The 24,545-nt window shown below is 43.9% G+C and overlaps 1 protein-coding gene across 3 annotated transcripts in view; it reads left to right on the top strand.

Moving 5' to 3' along the window:
• LOC106588322 (atrial natriuretic peptide receptor 1) overlaps positions 1-24,545 on the top strand; it is a 117,239-nt gene that overhangs the window by 753 nt on the left and 91,941 nt on the right. The window contains exons 2-3 of one of the 3 annotated variants that reach the window (XM_014177183.2): positions 829-943; positions 3,733-4,515. In XM_014177183.2, coding sequence (XP_014032658.1) covers positions 3,747-4,515 — 769 coding nt within the window. In that variant the 5' untranslated portion in view covers positions 829-943; positions 3,733-3,746. Of the gene's footprint in view, positions 1-121; positions 944-3,696; positions 4,516-24,545 lie in introns of those variants that run through there. The other 2 variants (XM_014177184.2, XM_014177182.2) reach the window with 2 other exon arrangements.

Genomic DNA, 24,545 nt, shown 5'->3' with positions numbered 1-24,545 from the left:
AGCTCCCCATCCAACCATTCAGCACACATTTGTTGTTATTGATGACACATGGTAATGTAATGGTATATGCCTCCCCCTTCCCAACCCTGTGCACAAAAGCAAATATATCACACTGCCGCACACACACACTGGTTACCCTTGTGACCAGAGCTCCCCAGCGCTTGCGTATTCATCAGCGCGAGAGAGAGATCGATCCTTGTGTGCTGCTGTGTGATTGAGTTGAGTTCAATGTTGGCGATGTGCGGAGAGAGGAAACCGCTGCACGCACCTCAAAGAATGACAGCTCGGTTCATCGGTCGTCTTCGATTAACTTTGGATGTTTAGCTGATGTCGACTTTTTACTTTTTTCTTCAATGGAACCAACAAGGCGACTAGTAAAATCGCAGCCTTCACAGGAACAGCAAAACAATGTGTTGGAATTTAGTCTAAGAAGCAGTGGCTTCAGATTCTAAATAACGAACGTGATAGACATTAAGATATAAGTCAGTCGCCTGCTGCAGATATTCACCTAACTATTGTGTTATTAATGATCCCAAATATCAGCCAGAGCTAAGAGTACGTTTTCCTACAGCCTAGTGTTGCCCATTTAGCGCATAGCCTTGTCTACTTGGCAGACGCTCCTGGCATACATAGAGAGCTCTTATATAAACGGTTTCTGCGTTTAAAAAAACTAGTCAATTCAAGAAGACAACAGTTCAATTCTACAGTTCAACCTGAATTGAAGGAGTTAGGAGATCAATGATTTGCACTCTAGTGCGAGTGGTACGCAACGAGATGTCTCTCTCATGAGGCGCAAAGTCTTTACAGCTTCGCATCTTCCATTGACAGGAGAGTTGCTGGGAGAGCCACCGGGAGACCATCAACCAAGAAACTCGATAGGCTGTCCAGAGACAATCTGTGGAAGAGATACACAAAATGGCGAGACATAACCATCGAAATTGAGGTAAAATGTACTTTTAATTAAATGTAGGCTAATCCTGTAAAGTTTAAAGCAATACTTGGCAGACCGCGGGGTTATTTTATTTTCCCCCCCAAGTTTTCTGCGCAAAAAATGCAAAAAATAAAAAGGTTTTATTTTTTATTTGTTTTTATTTGTTGGACATAAAAGACTATTTAAACACCAGCAAATCAGCTCCAAGTGATATTAATTTTGGTAATCCGCTCCAAAGTATACCCACGCATAATAGAGATATTCAGAAATAAGAAAGCTGATTGAGGATCTTTTTACTGGTGAATGTTTTATTTTTTATGACCATGTTTTTCTCTCTGCTTGCATTTTGTATTTATATTTTTATGTGTGTATTTTCTGTAATTCAGGGCTCATCTGTAAAATATACCCTGGTCTCAGTATGACTCCCTGATCAAATAAAGGTTAAATAAAAAATATATGCGATCATATACAAACGTAAGCAAAGTTTGAAATTATTACAGTGAGGGGAAAAATGTATTTGATCCCCTGCTGATTTTGTACTTTGCCCACTGACAAAGAAATGATTAGTCTATAAGTTTAATGGTAGGTTTATTTGAACAGTGAGAGACAGAATAACAACAAAAACATCCAGAAAAACGCATGTCAAAAATGTTATTAAATGATTTGCATTTTAATGAGGGAAATAAGTATTTGACCCCTCTGCAAAACATGACTTAGTACTTGGTGGCAAAACCCTTGTTGGCAATCACAGAGGTCAGACGTTTCTTGTAGTTGGCCACCAGGTTTGCACACATCTCAGGAGGGGTTTTGTCCCACTCCTCTTTGCAGATCTTCTCCAAGTCATTAAGGTTTCAAGGCTGACGTTTAGCAACTCGAACCTTCAGCTCCCTCCACAGATTTTCTATGGGATTAAGGTCTGGAGACTGGCTAGGCCACTCCAGGACCTTAATGTGCTTCTTCTTGAGCCACTCCTTTGTTGCGTTGGCCGTGTGTTTTGGGTCATTGTCATGCTGGAATACCCATTCACGACCCATTTTCAATGCCCTGGCATTGAAAGATTTGACAGTACATGGCCCTGTCCATTGTCCCTTTGATGCAGTGAAGTTGTCCTGTACCCTTAGCAGAAAAACACTCCCAAAGCATAATGTTTCCACCTCCATGTTTGACGGTGGGGATGGTGTTCTTGGGGTCATAGGCAGCATTCCTCCTCCTCCAAACACGGCGAGTTGAGTTGATGCCAAAGAGCTCCATTTTGGTCTCATCTGACCACAACACTTTCACCCAGTTGTCCTCTGAATCATTCAGATGTTCATTGGCAAACTTCAGACGGGCATGTATATGTGCTGTCTTGAGCAGGGGGACCTTGCGGGCGCTGCAGGATTTCAGTCCTTCGCGGCGTAGTGTGTTACCAATTGTTTTCTTGGTGACTATGGTCCCAGCTGCCTTGAGATCATTGACAAGATCCTGTGTAGTTCTGGGCTGATTCCTCATCGTTCTCATGATCATTGCAACTCCACGAGGTGAGATCTTGCATGAAGCCCCAGGCCGAGGGAGATTGACAGTTCTTTTGTGTTTCTTCCATTTGTGAATAATCGCACCAACTGTTGTCACCTTCTCACCAAGCTGCTTGGCGATGGTCTTGTAGCCCATTCCAGCCTTGTGTAGGTCTACAATCTTGTCCCTGACATCCTTGGAGAGCTTTTTGGTCTTGGCTATGGTGGAGAGTTTGGAATCTGATTGATTGATTGCTTCTGTGGACAGGTGTCTTTTATACAGGTAACAAGCTGAGATTAGGAGCACTCCCTTTAAGAGTGTGCTCCTAATCTCAGCTTGTTACCTGTATAAAAGACACCTGGGAGCCAGAAATCTTTCTGATTGAGAGGGGGTCAAATACTTATTTCCCTCATTAAAATGCAAATCAATTTATAACATTTTTGACATGCGTTTTTCTGGATTTTTTTGTTGTTATTCTGTCTCTCACTGTTCAAATAAACCTACCATTAAAATTATAGACTGATCATTTCTTTGTCAGTGGGCAAACGTACAAAATCAGCAGGGGATCAAATACTTTTTTCCCTCACTGTATGTTTTGGTCAAATGTTATATCTGTTTGGGCTTCTTGCGGTCAATTTGCAGTCTACAAATTATTTGTAATTAAGTTCTGACTTCCTGACCATCTAAAAAATGATTGGCCCACGGCTGAATCTAGTTGATGATCCATGCAATAGGTAATTTGATAAAAACACTTGGAGTAGCCTATTTGTTTGCAAAGATGACGCACTTCGCTGACAGCTCGGTTAGTTTTGGCTTCACGCTCACAAATACATCACTGGTTGACTACGGGGTTATACTTTTTTTTTGTGTCTCAAGTAAGAAAGTAACTGTTATGCAATTACTAGATAAGATGTTCAAAGTGAAGTATACAGTGACAGATCTAGTAGCCATCCTCACTCACAACCAGTCAAATGCCAAACTTTATCATAGCATGTGTCTTATCCACACACACCAAATAAGTAGATTAGAACCTGTTAATATCATGATACTTCCCTTATTTTTTTCCCTTATTCTGTCAGTCTGCCATCCATCCAAATTCCACGATATTTGACATAGAATAAATTCAACACTACTTTGATAGTCTTATCTAGTGGTTATTCAAAATCCTACTGCAGAATTGACCAGAATCGAAGAATCATTCAAACCAGAAGGCCACAAATGCCTCTGGGGGTTGGGGCTGGTGTCATAATGTTGTAAATCATTACTAACAGGCCACCTCACGCACTCTGTGTGTTTGTTCCTGCCAGCCCCCCTGTGGTTGATGGTGATGCCTGAGCCCAACCCAGCAATGCAGAAGACGAGAACCTGGTGGTGGCAGGGCCGACTGGGAGTTTCTCTGCTGTTTTTGGTTTTCCCGCTCCTCAGGACCGAACCGCTCCAACTCGAACTGTCGTTCAATGGACTTTCGGAGCCCCAGAATGTAACACTGGCTGCTATCCTGCCTTTGCACAACACTGAATACCCGTGGGCCTGGCCTCGCGTGGGACCCGCTCTGATCAGAGCTCTGGAGCGAGTCAATGACGAACCCACCCTGCTGCCGGGCCACCGCCTCCGCATCGTCTACGACAGCAGCGAAAGCAAAGACGGAGTCTGCTCCGACTCAGTGGCGCCATTGGTGGCCGTGGACCTCAAGTTCTCCTACGACCCGTGGGCCTTCATCGGGCCTGGCTGCGACTACGCTTCGTCTCCTGTGGGCCGCTTCACCACCCACTGGGACGTTCCCATGGTGACGGCCGGGGCAGCGGCCATCGGCTTCAACATGTACACGTCCATCACCAACACGGGCCCCACACACAAGAAGCTGGGCGAGTTTGGGGTGCGCCTGCATCGCCATTTTGGCTGGCACAGGCACGCCATGCTCATGTTCAGCGACAACAAAGACGACGACCGGCCATACTACTTTACGGCAGAGGGGTTGTACACGCAGCTGCAGCTGGACAACATCACCACAGCAGACAAGGTCTTCAATGAGAAGACTGGACCGGTCCAGTATGATGACCTCATCAGTGACATAAGCCAGAGTGCCCGAGGTGAGCTCCCAGTCCAATCTCTGTCCATCTGACCTCTGTCCTTTTTCTACCTAAAGTCTTCTGGACACCCTCTGTCTTAATCTGGGTGACTGTTTAAGCCTTGTTCTCATCTTGATAACGTTTTTTTTTCTTCTTACAATTGCATACAGATGCATACATGTTGACATGGTTTTATCAAAAACCTGAGAAAATAGCTCCCAATCGGTCACAAACCCAGCTTACAGTAGATTTGCCTGAATGTCAATGTCCGCACATTAAAGCCATATGTGTAGAATGTGAAAATAAGTGGCCTGACCAATTGCTGTTTGGCTGTAATGGTAATTTGATTCCATTATTTCAGTAATCTGGAGAGAGCAGTCATTCCCAGTTGGTCCTTATTTCAAGACCACATGTGTATGCTGTTTTCATTTGCAACCACTCTTTTCATTCTCTTTTCACTAATTATCTCGACACGTGACGTCTCAATTACCAGATGTCGGACTAAGTGCACATGCGCAGTTTAAATCCAATAGATTGAATGATAATATATGAGCTGAAGTTTTATTGACCTAGTGAGTCAATAAACAGATGGACCTACAATGTTACCAAACGCGTATTAATGCATGGAACTGGCAGAGCGAGAAGGAAAAAAGTTGTTAACTTGCCACAATGTCAATTAACACATAACACATTAAGAGAGAGGAAAACGGACATCTGTTAACACGCATTTAACCGACAGCATGACAATGTAGGAAGAGGAAATAGAAATGGCTAAAAATCCATCATGGCGGACCTTACGGATCCAAGGCACATTGTTTCCTTGTGAGGAGAGGGACCTACGTACCGAATTTCACGACTTTAGGTCAAACAGGGTGAGGGGTGTGACCTTTTAAAGTTTGCATTTTCAATCTCTTGTCATAGCGCCACCATCTGGCCGATCGGCGTCATTTTGTAAATGCCGGATCTCCACACATCATTCACCCATCATTCACCCACCCGTCAAAATCGGGCCAGTGCTGTCTCAGATGTCACTTGTGACTAATGCACTAACGTACTAACATACTAACGGATGGAGACAAGTCCTCAGTCCCCTCCCCGATTTCAGCGTGGGGAACAATAAATCATGGCAGGTAAGAAGTGTAGAGGGAGTTAGAGAGAGTGAAAAAGAGCGGGTGTGCACAAGCAAAGCGATAGGTCTTTGAAAAATACAGTATATTGGAGGAAACAGGATAGTGAGAGAGATTGCAAATAGTAAGAAGACGTTGGACCGAGAGATGGCAAGTGTTAAAATATAATGGTGTTGAAAGGGTTAAAATATTGAATCATATAGTGTGGGAATAGAATAGTGCTCTCTGCTTTGTTGGGCTATGGATGAATCATAACGAGTCCACCCCTCCGCTTTAGCTCCGTGTGTGTCAGTGGTCCTATCCACATGGCAGCAGGGGAACACCCTGTGCACATTCTGACACCACAACCTACCACAATTCTTCCCATAAAGATATGATGTGTCTGGGACTGTGACTGCAGGTGTGAGGAGCCTCGCGGTTTCTTCTCAGACGTGCAGAAAGTTCAGCTGGCATCGCCTTGCTGCCGCCGAGACCATTAAAGGTGCCTCCACGGGCGCTAAAGTCTAGGAGAGGAGTAGAGGCGTCCAGGAAATGCTGACAGAACATGAACCTGAAAACTCTCTATACACACACACACACACACACACACACACACACACACACACACACACACACACACACTAAGTTGGGCACCTCCCCACCAAATAGCAATGGAAAGTTGCGGGAAACTTTAACAGAGGCAACTCCGCTTGGCATACAGCTAACCTTATTAAGTACTCGAGCGCTTCATTGTTATTTCAAATCTGTAACTAATTAAGTGCTCCCTGGCTAGCGCCCTTCACTGAACCGCCACCAAGCAATCAATATCTCCAATATGAAGTTTGAGACTACTGTTAATGGATGTTGCTTCGATTCGATAATTGGCTAGTTCAGGTGTTGACTTGTGCTGTCATTTGCATTTTCTCACACCATATAATTATTTCTTTTGGAATTAACCCAGAAAGTAACTGTCTCTAGTTGGGTGTAAAATCCATGTATTGATTGAAAGAAATGTGTCGATGGGGATGCTTGATTGGTGCTAGTTTAATTGTAATGGGGAATGTATTGTCTGTTTCCTTTGACACATGCAGACACATGCATTTCTGTTGCCAGTACTTTGTGGTTCCGTTACTTTTTCTTCTTAGCCTCGGGACACACTGAAGAAGGTACATGAAAGCGCACTGAATGATCAGAATTCATCATTATCCATAGATTTTAGTTTTGACTTCCTCTATTTGGTCATATACTAACATGGCCTCTTTCATTTTATTTGACTTGCTGCACAGACGTAAATGTGGAAATGTGATAATGTGGAAGTGTGGCTCGTAGTTTCTGAGACAGAGGACATTACGTGAACTTGAATGTTAGAATGTAGGTGGTATAACTGCCCTGTTGGGAACCACCTCGCACCGTGCCCAGCCCCAGCCAGTTTCCTGTATTCCACTCCCCCAGTTCCCACATGGGTACGACAACATTTTTTATTAAAAGTCCCAAACTTAAGCAAGAGGTCTAGCCAGTGGCCCCTCTTTGACTTTATAAGGGAAATGGCTCAGGACATTTCTGACACAAAGGTATTTCCTGCGAAACATCATTTGTCCTGACTTTTTGTTCTTCTTGGCCACTGTTTTATAGGGCTATTTCGGGTATCGGCCCCGTATGACCGCCATCTGAGTTTATTGACTGTGTCAAACAGTCGTTTGTCTCCCGAGCAACTGGGAATCAATTCACAGGCTAAGCTGACCAGGCTGGGGGCGGAGTGGTGGTGGGTGGGAGAGAGAATTAGAGGGAGAAGGAGAGAGAAGAGGGATGGCTGGCTCCTCGGCTTTATCCCAGTCCATTGTTGAGGGATGCTCAGTTCTCACATGATCTTCGCTGCACTCACCCTCCCTCACCAGGAGCCTAAACTTTTCGTTGTTGGTCAAAATAAGACCGTACCATCAGTGTCCTCTCAGAATCCCTCCACCAATCACCGCTTCAAGAGATTAGGAAACCAATGGGAACCACTCTTAATTGGTCAGAATCCACAGTTTAAAATGAATCATTCTTTCAATATGCTAGCCTTGTGGACAATATCCCAGTGTTGTTTTCCTGTTGTGTTTTTCCGGTTGTAGCCTGTCCAAGCCCCAGGGCCTCTGGAATGGTATAAGGCTGATGGTAAAAGGAAACAACGTCATTTGATGAAATGATTTGCAAGCAGCGCTCTATATCTGAGCCAGCAGTCCCATTAAGTCCCATTAAAAGGCAGAAAAATAAGCCTGGTTTCTCTGGCTCTTTGAGTTGCAGTGGAGGCAGAGAGCTCCCCTAATTCAAACAGCATGGAGACTTCCAGTGTGGAATTACTTAGTGGTGCTTTGGCTGTCTCATCCGTCGTGTTTACCCCCCCAGCGGCGTTTAGCAAATCACAGCTGGAGATTGTGTCGGTTTGTTAGACTGGAAGGCAAGAGAAGGGGATTGAGAGAGAGAGAGATTAAGAGCGATACTGTTAGAAAGACATTTAAACATAGAAATAGAGCCCAGCTAGCATATAATATTCTGAGAACCATATGTTTCTTAGAACTTGGTAAAAGCTTGGTTGTCCTATGTTTTTTTTTTTACATACAACCTTCACACATCTTTCTGGGAATGGTGGAGGATAGTTACTTGGCTTCGGAACATTCTCAACACATTTTAAAGAATTTGACAAAAATACATTATTTTCTTGGTATTTCATTACTTTAACAGAATGTTTCCTAAAAGTTCAAACATAGTGATATTTTAATTTCAATTTTGGTAATGTTCTAGGAACAATCTCCAACTGGTTTGACATTGAAAATGTTTTCAAATAGTTCAGAGAACGTTAAGAAACAATGTTCTTCTGTGAGAATTTCAGTACTTCAGCATAACGTTTCCTACAGGTTTCATCATGGTTCTATTTCAAGTAATGTTCTCAAATTGTTCCAAGAACATTAAGAACTTTCCAGAAAAAACAGAAAACTTGAACATTCGGAGAACATTATAAGAATGTTATTTAAAAGCATATGCATTCCCTTCTCAGCATCACACAACTCTTTCTTTCTTGTTAAGTGTGTCCAAGTGTGTTGGCTGCACCCACTAATTGGCCACACCTGATCTTAAGAAGATTATAGGTTGAAATCTCACTGATGCCATGTCACAGCAAAAAATAAATGTGCTTGCATGATTTAATTTCTAAGGAAATTAATTTCCATGTGTCCTATCTGTGCTTGGTGTAAAAAAAAAGAAGAAGTTCACCCAAAATGAGCAAGCAGTTAAAAAAAAAAAAGTCTTATTGAAATATTCAGTGAAAGTTTTAAGGAAGTTACAAAAAATAAAACTCCCATTTCCTTTCTCAGAGCATTAAGAAAACCTTACAGGAAAACTTTCAAGGAGCCAGAGAAAAACGTTCTCAGAACCTACCTGTAACGTAAAAGTAAATATCCCCAGAAAAGGCAAAATGTTCACTTCTGTTCTCAGAACCTTTTTTTTTTTAAATGCAGTTTTACCAGTCAGGAAACATATGGCTTTGTTCCCACAACCAATGTGAAACCAAAAACATACGTTTTCACAACTTGCAAGGAACTAAATGTGCTAGCTGGGAGAGCTTTTGTAACGCTGTTCCATCAGATGAGGCTGGTGGGAGGAGGTATAGGAGGACGGGCTCATTGTAATGGCTGAAATGGAATCAATGGAACGGAGTCCAACACGTTGTTTGATGTGTTTGGTACCATTCCATTGATTCCATTCCAGCCATTACAAGGAGCCGTCCTCCTATAGTTCCTCCCACCAGCCTCCTCTTTGTTCCATTATTACTTGTAATTGCCCTGGCAGCGTTCACCTGTCACAGTTATGCCGGTAAAGAGTATTTGGATCAGAACGTTAATTTACCGTAGAGTCATAGATCTCACCAGAAGGGGAGACAGAGTGTGCCAGAATGTGGCAGCTTGTCAAACACAGCCCGAGGGGCAATGAGAAAACAGTTTTGTCGTAACTTGCTCCCAGGGAAATATGCAAAGTATTTCTTTAATCACATTCCAAATGATTTAGTTCTGGCTGTTTATCTTCCCATCCAAGTAAAATGTTCAACCAATGGTAATAATTTACTTAAAATATTACCTGCCCTGGGACTATGCAAACAAAGTTGCAAAACAATCAGTTAAAAACATAGAAATGAGTGAGAAAAATAAAGACATAAAGAGACGTCGGAGGCTTGGCCAATGAGGGCTGTCTCGGAGCTAGAAAGAAAAAGACCAAGAGAGCCAAGACCGAGAACTGGAGAAACGCAAATGGAGTGTGAATGAAAGCACAGAGCTGCTTTGTAAACCTCAGCTTAGCTGGATTTGAGAGTTTACCCTTCAAGGTATTTGGATAGACGGCCCGTTTAAAAAAAAAAATTCTCCTCCTGATGTGCCAGGATGAAAGTTTGACGGAGAGGAGAATCCGCAAAGCATGGCTGAGCTGAGGAGATAGTTTCCATGGATACGGGCAGCATCTGCGCCGGAGCGCAGGAACAGGTGGGCGTGACAGGAGCTATCACCTGCCCTCCTGTGTGGTATATTTTCCTCTGGCGCACATTGGAACTGTCAGTGTGACCACCAGATTGTTGGTCTCTCCTATTCCCTCTCTCCCTCTTTCACGTGCTCTCAAACATACAGAAACACTCACAGTCTGTCTCTCTCTCACACACCACATTCAAATACATACAAGTGGCAGAGTATGATTCAATCTTCTGTAAATCACACAATAACCATATGTTCGAATTCATGTCATATTAAATCAAAGTTTATTTTGTCACGTGCGCCGAATACAACAGGTGTAGACCTTAAAGTGAAATGCTTACTTACTGTGTACGTATGTGCATCTGACAGGGTACATTTAATGCATGTGGACTAATGATGTGCAGACGTCTAATACTCCCAGATACACAGCAGCCACACATCTGAATGTAAATCAAATGCGCAGGCTAAGTTTTTTTACCTAAGCATCTAACTGACATCACTGGACTCATGAGAAAAAAAGGCATGCAATTGCTATAGACAATTAACAAGACAGGACTTCGAGAACTGACATATACAGTGCATTTGGGAAAAGTATTCAGACCCCTTCACTTTTTCCATATTTTGTTACGTTACAGCCTTATTGTAAAATGTATTAAATTAAGGTTTTTCCTTATCAATTTACACACAATACCCCTTAATGACAAAGCAAAAACAGCTTTTTAGACATTTTAGCAAGTTTATTAAACATAAATACTGAAATACCTTAGTTACATAAGTATTCAGACCATTTGCTTTGAGACTTTACATTTTGCTCAGGCGCATCATGTTTCCATTGATCATCCTTGAGATGTTTCTACAACTTGATTGAAGTGCACCTGTGGTAAATTCAATTGATTGTACATGATTTAGAAAGGCACACACCTATCTATATAAGGTCCCACAGTTGACAGTGCATGTCAGAGCAAAAACCAAGCCATGAGGTCGAAGGAATTGTCCGTAGAGCTCCGAGACAGGATTGTGTTGAGGCACAGATCTGGGAAAGGGTACCAAAAAATGTCTGCAGCATTGAAGGTCCCCAAGAACACAGTGGCCTCCATCATTCTTAAATGGAAGAAGTTTGGAACCACCATGACTCTTCCTAGAGCTGGCCGTCTGGCCAAACTGAGCAATCGGGGGGGGAAGGGCCTTGGTCTGGGAGGTGAGCAAGAACCCGATGGGCACTCTGACAGAGCTCCAGAGTTCTTCTGTGGAGATGGGAGAACCTTCCAGAAGTACAACCATCTCTGCAGCACTCCACCAATCAGGCCTTTATGGTAGAGTGGCCAGATGGAAGCCACTCCTCAGTAAAAGGCACATGACACCTAAAGGACTCTCAGACAATGAGAAACAAGATTCTCTGGTCTGATGAAACCAAGATTGAACTCTTTGACCTGAATGCCAAGCGTCACGTCTGGAGGAAACATGGCACCATCTCTACGGTGAAGCATGGTGGTGGCAGCATCATGCTGGGGGGACTGGGAGACTAGTCAGATTCGAGGGAAAGATGAACGGAGTGAAGTACAGAGATCATTGATGAAAACCTACTCCAGAGAACTCAGGAGCTCAGACTGCGGCGAAGGTTCACCTTCCAACAGGACAACGACCCTAAGCACACATCCAAGACAACGCAGGAGTGGCTTCGGGACAAGTCTCTGAATGTCCTTGACTTGAACACGATCTAACATTTTTGGAGAGACCAGAAAATAGCTGTGCAGTGGCGCTCCCAATCCAACCTGACAGAGCTTGATAGAATCTGCAGAGAAGAATGGAAGAAATTCCCCAAATACAGGTGCGCCCAGCTTGTGGCGTCATACCCAAGAAGACTGTAGGCTGTAATCACTGCCAAAGGTGCTTATGTTAATGTGATATTTCATTTTTTTTCTTTATATACATTTGCAGAAATTTCTTATTTTTGCTTGTACTTATTTTTGCTTTGTACTTATGAGGTATTGTTTGTAGATTGATGAGGGAAATTTATTTAATCAATTTTAGAATAAGGCTGTAATGTAACAAAGTGGAAAATCAAGGGGTCTGAATACTTTCAGAATGCACTGTATTTACTTTTTTTCAACTTGCCTGGATTTGATTCACATGATTACATTTGAACTACAAATTGGATGCGCAAGCAAGGGCATCGCTAGAAGTGTTGTCACGTAAATTAAATAATGTCAAATAAAGCAACTATTCCCATTCATTATGCTATGTGAAATTTTATCAACGCATCTGATTCTGTGGAATTGTTTATCTGCCACTATCTCACAACTGTTTGATGTCAATAGAATGGATACAAGTTTTGGAGTGAATATGCTCCCTGTCATCATTGCAAATTACTTGATGAACAGAGGTTTATCATTGGTTGAGTTGTCATATCAACTGAAAAGGTAACCCAATGCCTTGTGCACTGGGGCAAAATGATACGATATCGGTCCACTTCTCTGAATTGGTGTGAATTACTTTCACACCAGCTGCGAATCTAACACCTTTTTGTATTGGCAAACTAGGTTGCCTTTTCTTTCTTCTCATTTTGTCATAAAAATCCTATCACACCTGTTCAAACAAAACAAACAACCCCTTTCAAATTATCCAGGTTTGACAGATATCCACCTTAAATGGTCCATGGAAGTCAGTATGGGTATGAAGTACAGTTGACCGGACATGGCTGAACACACATAGGGCTGTTACGGTGACCGCATTACCGCCACCTGCGGTCACAAGTTATGAAGACTGTCAAATTCCACGTGACTTTTTAGTTACGGTAATTAGGCTTCTCCAAGCTCTGATGCTGCTTATGGTCATTAGTAGCCTACCAAGCTTGCTAACTGCCTGATATTATTCATTCTATTGTCCCTCTAATCACTCTGACATCAATGCAAATGTAATCGAAAATCTAATTAAACACTCCATGTGAGCCCATGAGCTCATGTTGCGCAACATTCCTATAGGTTATGCAATTGTGTGAGAAAACAGAGTGATGGCCTCTGTTAAAAAGAGGAGGATCCCATCAGCCTAATTGGCATACATACGTAGCGCGTGTTTGAAGTTTGGGGTAGATTATTTTCACCATAAAAATGCACCTTTATGATAAAAGCATTACATGCATAATCGCATTTGCGACTAATGGTACATTCGCGCCAATAGCCTACTGCCGTGTGCGCATTGCTGTGCTTATAATGTGAAGATGTAGCCTAATAGTTGATCAACATTTTAAGCTAAACGTTCTGATCTGTTGCGTCAGCCTCATTACGTAAAAAGGTTTTTTGATGCTAGTTGTTATAGTAAATTGGGCATCTATCACATCCCACAACTGTGCCAGACTACGTTTGGAATATTTAGTTCTCATACAGAATATGTCAACTTTTCAACTATGGGGGATAGTAGGTTGACAGGCTAGTGGTTTTGCTGTTTGGTAGGCCTACTCATCTTGTTGACTGACTAAAAGTAAATGTGGACAGTTCTTCCAATACCTTCAATATTTGCCTCGAAATTGGATAAGGACGTGCGCAGTTCCGTCCAGGATGTGTCCGTTTTCACTTGTAGCCTGTGAGAAAGACCCGATCACGTGATGGAGAGCCACGTGAGTGAGGGGTGCAAACAGCACGCAGGTAGAAGGTAATTATTATCATTATTATATTCAGCCCAAAGGCACAACAGCCACTGGCCGAAAAAGGCATGGATTTTTTTAGGGGGCATTACGGCCACAGAAAGGGGATGCCGTCGGGAAATTCGAGGCATTACCAAGTGCTTGTCAAATTGTGAATGAGAGACTGATGAAGTATGTGCAGCCTGTCCAAAAAATAAGAGCTTGTGCCTTTCATGCAACTTTTTTCAAATCATTAGAGTCACATCATGCAGCCTTAGAATGTATTGAAAATCAAAACATATAGCCCAACATTTGTATCATGACTAAAGTTACATAAATAACACAAAATTAAGCATATAGGAGTACCTGTTTTGTTGTTAAGCGCTCAACACAGAATAGCCGCATGTGCGCACTCCCTCAAATCGTTGGGGGAAAATATCCTTTCTATTTTATTCAATTGTATTCTTCATACTACAAAATAATGCCACAGAATTCTAAGCAAATCTTGTCTGCTAAATGGAACTAGTGTAGCCCACAGCCATATGGCATAGCCAGATCAGTACCTAACATAAGGACAACTCAGAGTATGTTATTCTGTTCTTCTGAAATAGACTACATTTTCTTCATGTTTCTTTAGACCTGTCTAAAATAAATAATGGATTTATTGTGAAGGTGTAGGCTATATTAAATTGATTTATTAGACTTTCTAAAATGCTGATGTTCCAAAGGTCTGCATCAGTGGCTTGTAGGATATGTGTGGAAGCCAGGAGATGCTAAATGTGTTTATGTTAACTAACGGTCAATTACCGTGAGACCGGAAGTTATTTGCTTGACAGTCACTGGCTGATGAACTTCTGTGACCACCACAGCCCTAAACACACCCTGAATCTAACATGACCTCCAATTGAACCAGGTGTGAAAGCCAACTTAGATGGGCAGTTTGAGGAGACATAGTTGAAGAGGAATCCACCTGATGGGGTCAGTGTTTAGGCACTCAGACAGGACGATGCACCTGGACACAGGCGCTACGCAACAGATGGAGCGTGTTGTTTGGCTGAAGGACCACTGAAGCGCGGCTCCGGGGATGACGCCTCGCTAAATGGCACAGCACACACACACAGAGGAGCGATGGGTCTAACCCTACCTGATTTATAACGGCTGATACAGTACAGAATGACATGGGTAGAAAGATTGCTGGTCCGATTAGCCTGGCAAACGCTCCTGCCATTTTTGTGGGCTTTAATAAAGGGGACAATCTGTTGCCCCTGGAGATGTGAGGCATTGCTTCTGTTTTCCGTATGCAAGGCCCGCCACCGCTCGTCATCAACGTGCTGGACGTAGTGTGTAAACAAGATGGGCCTGCTGCTGAATTTCTTTCACCACCTAGAATCTAACTCTGCCTGAGATGCTTCCTCGACACAAGAAAAATGGATTTGACGGAATGGAAATGTTACACTGAGCTAAACATTTTAACGATGTCGGAGAGCTTAATCAACCTGCTAATATTCCCTGGCAAGAAGCAAATATAAAATGACTTACTAACACAACGTCAGTCCTTGTTCACCTTCACCCCTAGAAGAGATTTATTATGTACATCGAGCCAGGTACAGTTTTGTGATTGTAAATTATTTAGGCAGGGTACTTTGCAGTATGCAAAGATAATGCATCTTAAATCATGCAAATCCCTGTATATAAGATTGATAGTAGCTTTGACCCAGCCTTCCTCTTCGAAGAGCGAATGTGAGATTATTCAAGATAAGATAAGTAGACATTTAGATTGCGAGGTTTTATATCCTAGTCGATGTATTGATTGGTTACAGAATACTTAGGGCACTTTGCATTTCACTTATGTGAAACAAAAGAATCTTACCAATACAAATCCATGTATATAGGATAGTGATTAAGATTGGCAGGTTTAATACTGATATAAAATCCAGCTTTTTAGACACTTTTCAATGTATTGTTAATAGTCTGTTTGACATGTGGCTTTCATTAACCAGAAATGGCCCTACAGATCTGGCAACCCTCACCCATCCCAACCCTCATTAATCCTCTCCACGGGGCAGCCACAAATCAACACTGACAGATGACACTCAGAGGACATCCCCACCCCATCTACATCATCTACATCTACCCAGAGAGGACAGGAGAGGGAACGGGAGAGGGGCGAGATGGAAAGCGAGATCATATGAGAGACGGAGAAAAGTGGCACGAGAGGGAAAGGAAAAAGAAAGAGAGAGACAGGCAAAGAGAGAGAGGGATGGAAGAGAGAAATGCAAGAGAAAGAGGAGATAGACGACCGCGTATAAGTAATGAGAGTGATTATAAAGAAAGAGAGGAGAAGGAAGGAGAGATAGAGACAGAATGTGTGTGAGAAATGGAGCAGATCGTCCTCCAGTAATGAAGTCGTCTCCCAGCTCCTCAGTCTTAAGTCCCTCATCCTGTCTAATTTACGCTTGCCGCATCACGACCACATCCAGCAGAATAATTTAATCAGGCAGGATTTGTTTAGAATAATGACTCTTTCTTGGATGCTTTATATTTAGCATTAGCGCATAGGTTGTTTCAGGATAGGGAATTGCTTGTGGCAGTTGAGGTATTGTTTTTGTCCACATACAGTTGAAGTCGGAAGTTTACATACACCTTAGCCAAATACATTTAAACTCAGTTTTTTACAATCTCTGACATTTAATCCTAGTAAAAAGTCCCTGTCTTAGGTCAGTTAGGATCACCACTTTATTTTAAGAATGTGAAACGTCAGAATAATAGTAGAGAGAATGATTTATTTCAGCTTTTATTTCTTTCATTACATTCCCAGTGGGTCAGAAGTTTACATACACTCAATTAGTATTTGGTAGCATTGCCTTTAAATTGTTTAACTTGGGTCAAACGTTTCGGGTAGCCTTCCACAAGCTTCTCACAATAAGTTGGGTGAATTTTGGCCCATTCCCCCTGACAGAGCTGGTGTAACTGAGTCAGGTTTGTAGGCCTCCTTGCTCGCACACGCTTTTTCAGTTCCGCCCACACATTTTCTATAGGATTGAGGTCAGGGCTTTGTGATGGCCAGTCCAATACCTTGACTTTGTTGTACCCCACACACCAGCTCATGGCTGGTGTGTGGGGTACTTGATGAAGTTACGTTCCTTCCTCAGGCACCTTTTCAAGTATATGTCCTGGATGGGTGGTAGCACGGTACCAGTGATGTACTGGGCCGTCTTCACTACCCGCTGGAGGGTCTTGCGGTCATAGATGGGGAAATTTCCATACCAGGACATGACTGGTCAGGATACTCTCGATGGTGCAATGGTTGAATTTGGAGAGGCACCGGGGCGGCATGTCGAATTTCTTCAGCCGCCTGAGGAAGTAGAGATGCTGTTGCGCCCTGTTAATAAGAGTGTAGGTTTGGTTGGTCCATGACAAGTCCTCGGTGAAGTGGACTCCAAAGAACTCTCTCTACTCCTTTGTCTTGCTGATGTTGAGGGATAGGTTGTTGCCATAACATCACAATGCCAGTTCACTTACCTTCTCCCTATTGTCCGACTCGTCGTTGTTTGTTATCAGGCCTAGAACCGTGGTGTCGTCAGCAAACTTGATGATGGAGTTGGTGTCGTGCAAAGCCATGCAGTTGTGGGTGAACAGGGAGTACAGCAGAGGACTGAGGACACACCCCTGGGGGGGCCCTGTGTTAAGAGGCAGTGTGGAGGAGGTGTTGTTGCCAATCCTCACAGCATGTGGTCTGCCCGTCAGGAAGTCCAGGATCCAGTTGCAGAGGGTGGTGTCCAGACCCAGGACTTTGAGCTTGATGTCAAGCTTGGAGGTAACAATAGTGTTGAATCCTGAACTGTAGTTAATGAACAGCATTCTCGCATACAGTGCCTTCAGAAAGTATTCACACCCCTTGACTTGTTCTACATTTTGTTGTGTTGCAGCATGAATTAAACATTTATTAAATGTAGATTTTGTCACTGGCCTACACACAATACCCCATAATGTCAAAGTGGAATTATGTTTTTAGACATTTTTACTAATTCATTAGAAATGAAAAGCTGAAATGTCTTGAGGTTTTCCAATGCCTCTCAATGAAGGGCCCCTATTAGTAGATGGGTAAAAAAACTGACATTAATTATCCCTTTGAGCATGGTGAAGTTATTAATTACACTTTGGATGGTGTATCAATACACCTAGTCACTACAAAGATACAAGGAAACTTCCTAACTCAGTTGGCGGAGAGGATGGAAACCGCTAAAATGCATTAAATAAATAGGAGAAAACTGAGGATGGATTAACAACATTGTAGTTACTCCACAATACTAACCTAATTGACAGAGTAAACAGAAGGAAGCCTGTGCAGAATAAACAAATTCCAAAACATACATATTGTTTGTGTTAATGCACTGAACTAAAACTGCTAAAAAAATGTGGCAAAGAAATTAACTTTATGTACTAAATACAAAGTGTTATGTTTGGGGCAAATCTAATACAACACATCACTGAGTACCACTCTCCATATTTTGGTGGTGGCTGCATCATGTTATGGGTATGCTTGTCATTGGCAAGGACTAAGGAGTTCTTTATGATAAAAAAGAAACAGAATAGAGCTAAGCACAGGCAAAATCCAAGAGCAAAACCTGTTTTAGTCTGGTTTCCAACAGACACTGGGAGACATTTGCCTTTCATCAGGTCAATAACCTAAAACACAAGGCCAAATATACACTGTAGTTGCTTACCAAGATGAATAATGAACTTGACAGAGCTTGAAGAATAAAAACTAAGAGTAATTTAAATATTGTACAGTCCAGGTGTGCAATGCTCTTAGAGACTTACCCAGAAAGACTCAGAGGTAATATCTGCCAAAGGTGATTCCAACATTTACTGACTCAAGAGGTTGAATACTTATCTAATGAAGATATATTAGTATTTTTCAATAATTCTTTATTTTTCTTCCACTTTGACAGAGTTTTTGTAGATTGTTAACAAAGAAATTACAATGAAATCCATTTTAATCTTGTAACGTCTGCGTCCAACTCACACTCCCAAACACTTAGATTCCTGGAACGCAGCCCACTTTCCAGCTCACTCTCCAGATCCCAATCACTGGAATTCTAATCACCTGTTCACACCCCTGCATGTCATCATCCCACACTATTTACATTTACATTACATTTAAGTCATTTAGCAGACGCTCTTATCCAGAGCGACTTACAAATTGGTGGATTCACCTTATGATATCCAGTGGAACAACCACTTTAGTGCATCTAAATCTTTTAACCTCTATGGGCTAGGCGGGACGAATTCGTCCCACCTACGTAACAGCCAGTCTAATCCAGTGGCGCGATTTTTGAATCGTTTGAAATACTATTACTTCAATTTCTCAAACATATGACTATTTTACAGCTATTTAAAGACAAGACTCTCGTTTATCTAACCACACTGTCCGATTTCAAAAAGGCTTTACAACGAAGGCAAAACATTAGATTATGTCAGGAGAGTGCCCAGCCAGAAATAATCAGACACCCATTTTTCAAGCTAGCATACAATGTCACATAAACCCAAAGCCACAGCTAAATGCAGCACTAACCTTTTATGATCTTCATCAGATGACACACCTAGGACATTATGTTATACAATACATGCATGTCTGTTCAATCAAGTTCATATTTATATAAAAAAAACAGCTTTTTACATTAGCATGTGACGTTCAGAACTAGCATACCCCCCGCAAACTTCCGGTGAATTTACTAACAATTTTACTAAATTACTCACGATAAACGTTCACAAAAAGCATAACAATTATTTTAAGAATTATAGATACATTACTCCTCTATGCACTCGATATGTCCGATTTTAAAATAGCTTTTCGGATGAAGCACATTTTGCAATATTCTAAGTACATAGCCCAGCCATCAAGGGCTAGTTATTTAGACACCCAGCACGTTTAGCCTTCACCAATATCAGATTTACTATTATAAAAGTTTGATTACCTTTTGTTGTCTTCGTCAGAATGCACTCCCAGGACTTCTACTTCAATAACAAATGTAGGTTTGGTCCCAAATAATCCATCTTTATATCCAAATAGCGTCGTTTTGTTCGTGCGTTCTAGACACTATCAGAATGGTAATCCACGGTCGTGCGCATGGCGCAGAACGTGACAAAAAATGTCTAAATATTCCATTACCGTACTTCGAAGCATGTCAACCGCTGTTTAAAATCAATTTTTATGCAATTTATCTCGTAGAAAAGCGATAATATTCCGACCGGGAATCTGCAATAAGCTAAACAGCCTAATGAATATACTCCACGGGGGCTAATCGCGCACGCGCCTCATTCAATGGTCCTCTGATCGGCCACTTGGATAAAGTGATAATCTGTTTCAGCCTGAGGCTGCCTCGTCATCCTTCAGGATTTTCCCGGCTTCTGAGAGCCTATTGGAGCCCTGGGAATTGTCACGTTACAGCTAAGATCCTTACTCTTCAATAAACAGATGCAAGACGCACGACTCCTTGTCAGACAGGCCACTTCCTGCATGAAACCTTGTCAGGTTTTTGCCTGCCATAGGAGTTCTGTTATACTCACAGACACCATTCAAACAGTTTTAGAAACTTTAGGGTGTTTTCTATCCAAACCTGAACAATAATATGCATATTCTACCTTCTGAGTTGGTGTAGGAGGCAGTTAAAAATGGGCACATATTTTTTCCAAAATTCTCAATACTGCCCCCTAGCCCAAACAGGTTAAGGGGGGGGGGGGGGGTAGAAGGATTACTTTATCCTATCCTAGGTATTCCTTAAAGAGGTGGGGTTTCAGGTGTCTCCGGAAGGTGGTGATTGACTGCGCTGTCCTGGCGTCGTGAGGGAGCTTGTTCCACCATTGGGGTGCCAGAGCAGCGAACAGTTTTGACTGGGCTGAGCGGGAACTGTGCTTCCTCAGAGGTAGGGAGGCGAGCAGGCCAGAGGTGGATGAACGCAGTGCCCTTGTTTGGGTGTAGGGCCTGATCAGAGCCTGAAGGTACGGAGGTGCCGTTCCCCTCACAGCTCCGTAGGCAAGCACCATGGTCTTGTAGCGGATGCGAGCTTCAACAGGAAGCCAGTGGAGAGAGCGGAGGAGCGGGGTGACGTGAGAGAACTTGGGAAGGTTGAACACCAGACGGGCTGCGGTGTTCTGGATGAGTTGTAGGGGTTTAATGGCACAGGCAGGGAGCCCAGCCAACAGCGAGTTGCAGTAATCCAGACGGGAGATGACAAGTGCCTGGATTAGGACCTGCGCCGCTTCCTGTGTGAGGCAGGGTCGTACTCTGCGAATGTTGTAGAGCATGAACCTACAGGATCGGGTCACCGCCTTGATGTTAGTAGAGAACGACAGGGTGTTGTCCAGGATCACGCCAAGGTTCTTAGCACTCTGGGAGGAGGACACAATGGAGTTGTCAACCGTGATGGCGAGATCATGGAACGGGCAGTCCTTCCCCGGGAGGAAGAGCAGCTCCGTCTTGCCGAGGTTCAGCTTGAGGTGGTGATCCGTCATCCACACTGATATGTCTGCCAGACATGCAGAGATGCGATTCGCCACCTGGTTATCAGAAGGGGGAAAGGAGAAGATGAATTGTGTGTCGTCTGCATAGCAATGATAGGAGAGACCATGTGAGGATATGACAGAGCCAAGTGACTTGGTGTATAGCGAGAATAGGAGAGGGCCTAGAACAGAGCCCTGGGGGACACCAGTGGTGAGAGCACGTGGTGCGGAGACAGATTCTCGCCACGCCACCTGGTAGGAGCGACCTGTCAGGTAGGACGCAATCCAAGCGTGGGCCGCGCCGGAGATGCCCAACTCGGAGAGGGTGGAGAGGAGGATCTGATGGTTCACCGTATCAAAGGCAGCAGATAGGTCTAGGAGGATGAGAGTTAGCTTTAGCAGTGCGGAGAGCCTCCGTGACACAGAGAAGAGCAGTCTCAGTTGAATGACCAGCCTTGAAACCTGACTGATTTGGATCGAGAAGGTCATTCTGAGAGAGATAGCAGGAGAGCTGGCCAGAGCTGATTTAGTTCAGTTCCTTGCACCCCATCACTGTAAGGTATTGTTTGTTTTGAGACACACTTCTTTCGGAGCTCTATTTTTTCCCGTCCTTCACTCCTCCCGTGTATGATAGCTTTTGTCTGCCTCACTCACGACGCCTTTTGCCTATTCCCTGCCTGTACTGTTGCCATTTTGGACCTACTGTGTATGGCCTTCTGCCTGCCCCTGGACCCAGCTACCTGCCTCCTATGGTCCCTTCCAATAAACACATGCTGCGCTCTGCACTTAAAACCAGCTCTCTGTCTCCTATCGTGTTCATTACAGAATACCTCACCAAAAACGACAGATGGATTCAGCGGAGCTGCAGCTACGTCTAGCCCGACAGGAGGAACAGATCGATGAACTCTGCAACCTCCTTCGCTAGTCCATTCCTGCTTCACCGATATCAGGTGCCACAGCCTCCTCTCGTTCATCCTCCCCTACCAAAAGGTAGTTTGGTATCCCGGCTCCTCTTTCTGCTAATGGGGTCACTCAGTTTGTGGAGGGACTTGTGGACTCAGGGGCCGCAGGAAATTTCATTGACGAACAATTGGCACAACAGTCAAACTAATCCCTGTTAATCCTCCCTTTAGGATTAATGCGCTGGACGGACAACCTCTCGGAACTGGTCTTGTGACACCTCCCAAATTACACACATGTGGCTTCTTTTCCAAGAAACTGTCACCCGCTGAGAGGAACTATGATGTCGGGAACCTAGAGCTTCTCGAAATGAAGCTGGCTATCGAAGAGTGGCGCCACCGTTTAGAGGGAGCTCATCACACATACATTGTCCTTACCGACAACTGCAATTTGGAGTACTTAAGAACTGCCAAGAGGTTCAACCTCAGACAGTCTCGCTGGGCACTCTTCTTTACCCGCTTCAACTTCACCATCACCTATCTGCCCGTCAAGAAAAATGTGAAGGCTGATTCCTTATCCCGCCTATTTGACTCCCCTTCCTCTAACCCAGCTCCCGAGCCCATCCTGGCTCCGTCTTGCATCGTGGGACCCATACAGTGGGAAATACAATCCAAGAGGCCCTAAGACACGACCCAGCACCTGCAGGCAAGACCTACATTCCAGCATCCGTCAGACCCCAACTAATGCAGTGGTGCCATACCTCGCTGAGTTCTTGCCATCTTAGAATCACCCGGACCACGGAGATACTGACACGCAAGTTCTGGTGTTCATCCCTAACAGCAGACTTCCGAGATCACGTTCTCTCCTGTCCCGTCTGTGCATGGGCAAAGAGCCCTCGACAACTACCTACCGGTAAGCTCGAGCCTTTCCCTACACCAAACAGACCATGGTCTCACATCGCCATGGATTTCCTCACGGATCTGGCGGACTCTTCAGGCTTCACGACTATTTTAGTTGTAGTGGACCGGTTCTTCAAGATGTGCCGACTCATCCCCCTTCCGCACTAAACTAATGCCATGGAAATGGCCGAGTGCATGACCCCCCCGACTGGGGGTCTCCATCAGCCTATCCTTCGGATACCATCCCCAAACCAACGGGCAGTTGGAACGTCTGAATCAGGAAATAGGGAAGTACCTTCGTCAACACTGCACCCACCAACCACACAAGTGGAGTCGCTATCTAGCCTGGGCCGAATACGCACAGAACTCCCTGGTGCATTCCTCACTCCATCTCACTCCTTTTCAGTGTGTCCTCGGGTACCAACCCCCCGTGTTACCATGGGAGACCGAGCCCGGAACTGTGCCTACCGTCGATGAGTGGTTTCGAGTGAGCAGGTTTGGGAGACCGCACACCGGCACCTCCATCAAGCATCCCTCTCCCAGAAGCGGTTCGCTGACCAGCGTCGCCGACCTACCCCACTCTTCCATCCTGGGCAATGTGTGTGGCTCTCTATCTGGGACATCCGGCGTCGTGACCCCTGCAAAAGGTTCAGTCCCCGGTTCATTGGTCCCTTCAAATAACACACCGCATCAATCCTGTCACCTACCGTCTCCAGTTGCCCCGCCATTACCAGATCTCCTCATCCTTCCATGTGTCCCTCCTCAAACCTGTGAGGTACAGCCCTCTCCATCCTCCTGTGGCGCACCCCCCCATTTGACGTTGGCGTTGCACCAGCTTATTCCATCCAAGCCCTCGACTCCAAGCGCCTGGGTGGTCGCATCCACTACCTGGTGGATTGGGAGGGGTACGGACCCGAAGAACGGTCCTGGGTCCCCGCTCAGGTCATCCTCGACCCAGCCATGACCCTGGCTTTCCACCGGAACCGTCCTGACCGCCCAGCTCTACGCCCCCTGGAGGAGGTCCCCTGCTCAGCTTTGTAACACAACAAAATGTGAAAAAATCTAATTTTATTGGTCACATACACATGATTAGCAGATGTTAATGCGAATGTAGCAAAATGCTTGTGCTTCTAGTTCCAACAGTGCAGTAATATCTAACAAATCATCTATTCAATTCCCAACAACTACCCCATACACACAAATCTAACAAGTAATCTAACAATTCCTCAACTACCTAATAAACCCAAATCTAAAGGGGTGAATGACAATATGTACATATAAATATATGGATGATCGATGGCCGGGAGGCATAGGCAAGTTGCAGTAGATGGTATAAAATACAGTATATACATGTGATATGAGTAATCTAAGATATGTAAACATTATCAAAGTGGCATTGTTTAAAGTGACTAGTAATCCATTTATTAAAGTGTCCAGTGATTGGGTCTCAATGTGGGAAGCCGCCTCTCTGTGCTAGTGATCGCTGTTCAGCAGTCTGATGGCCTTGAGATAGAAGCTGTTTCTCAAT

This window comes from Salmo salar, chromosome ssa27 (genome assembly GCF_905237065.1).
Source record: "Salmo salar chromosome ssa27, Ssal_v3.1, whole genome shotgun sequence".
NCBI lineage: Eukaryota > Metazoa > Chordata > Actinopteri > Salmoniformes > Salmonidae > Salmo > Salmo salar.
This window is presented reverse-complemented; position numbering and strand designations above follow the sequence as displayed.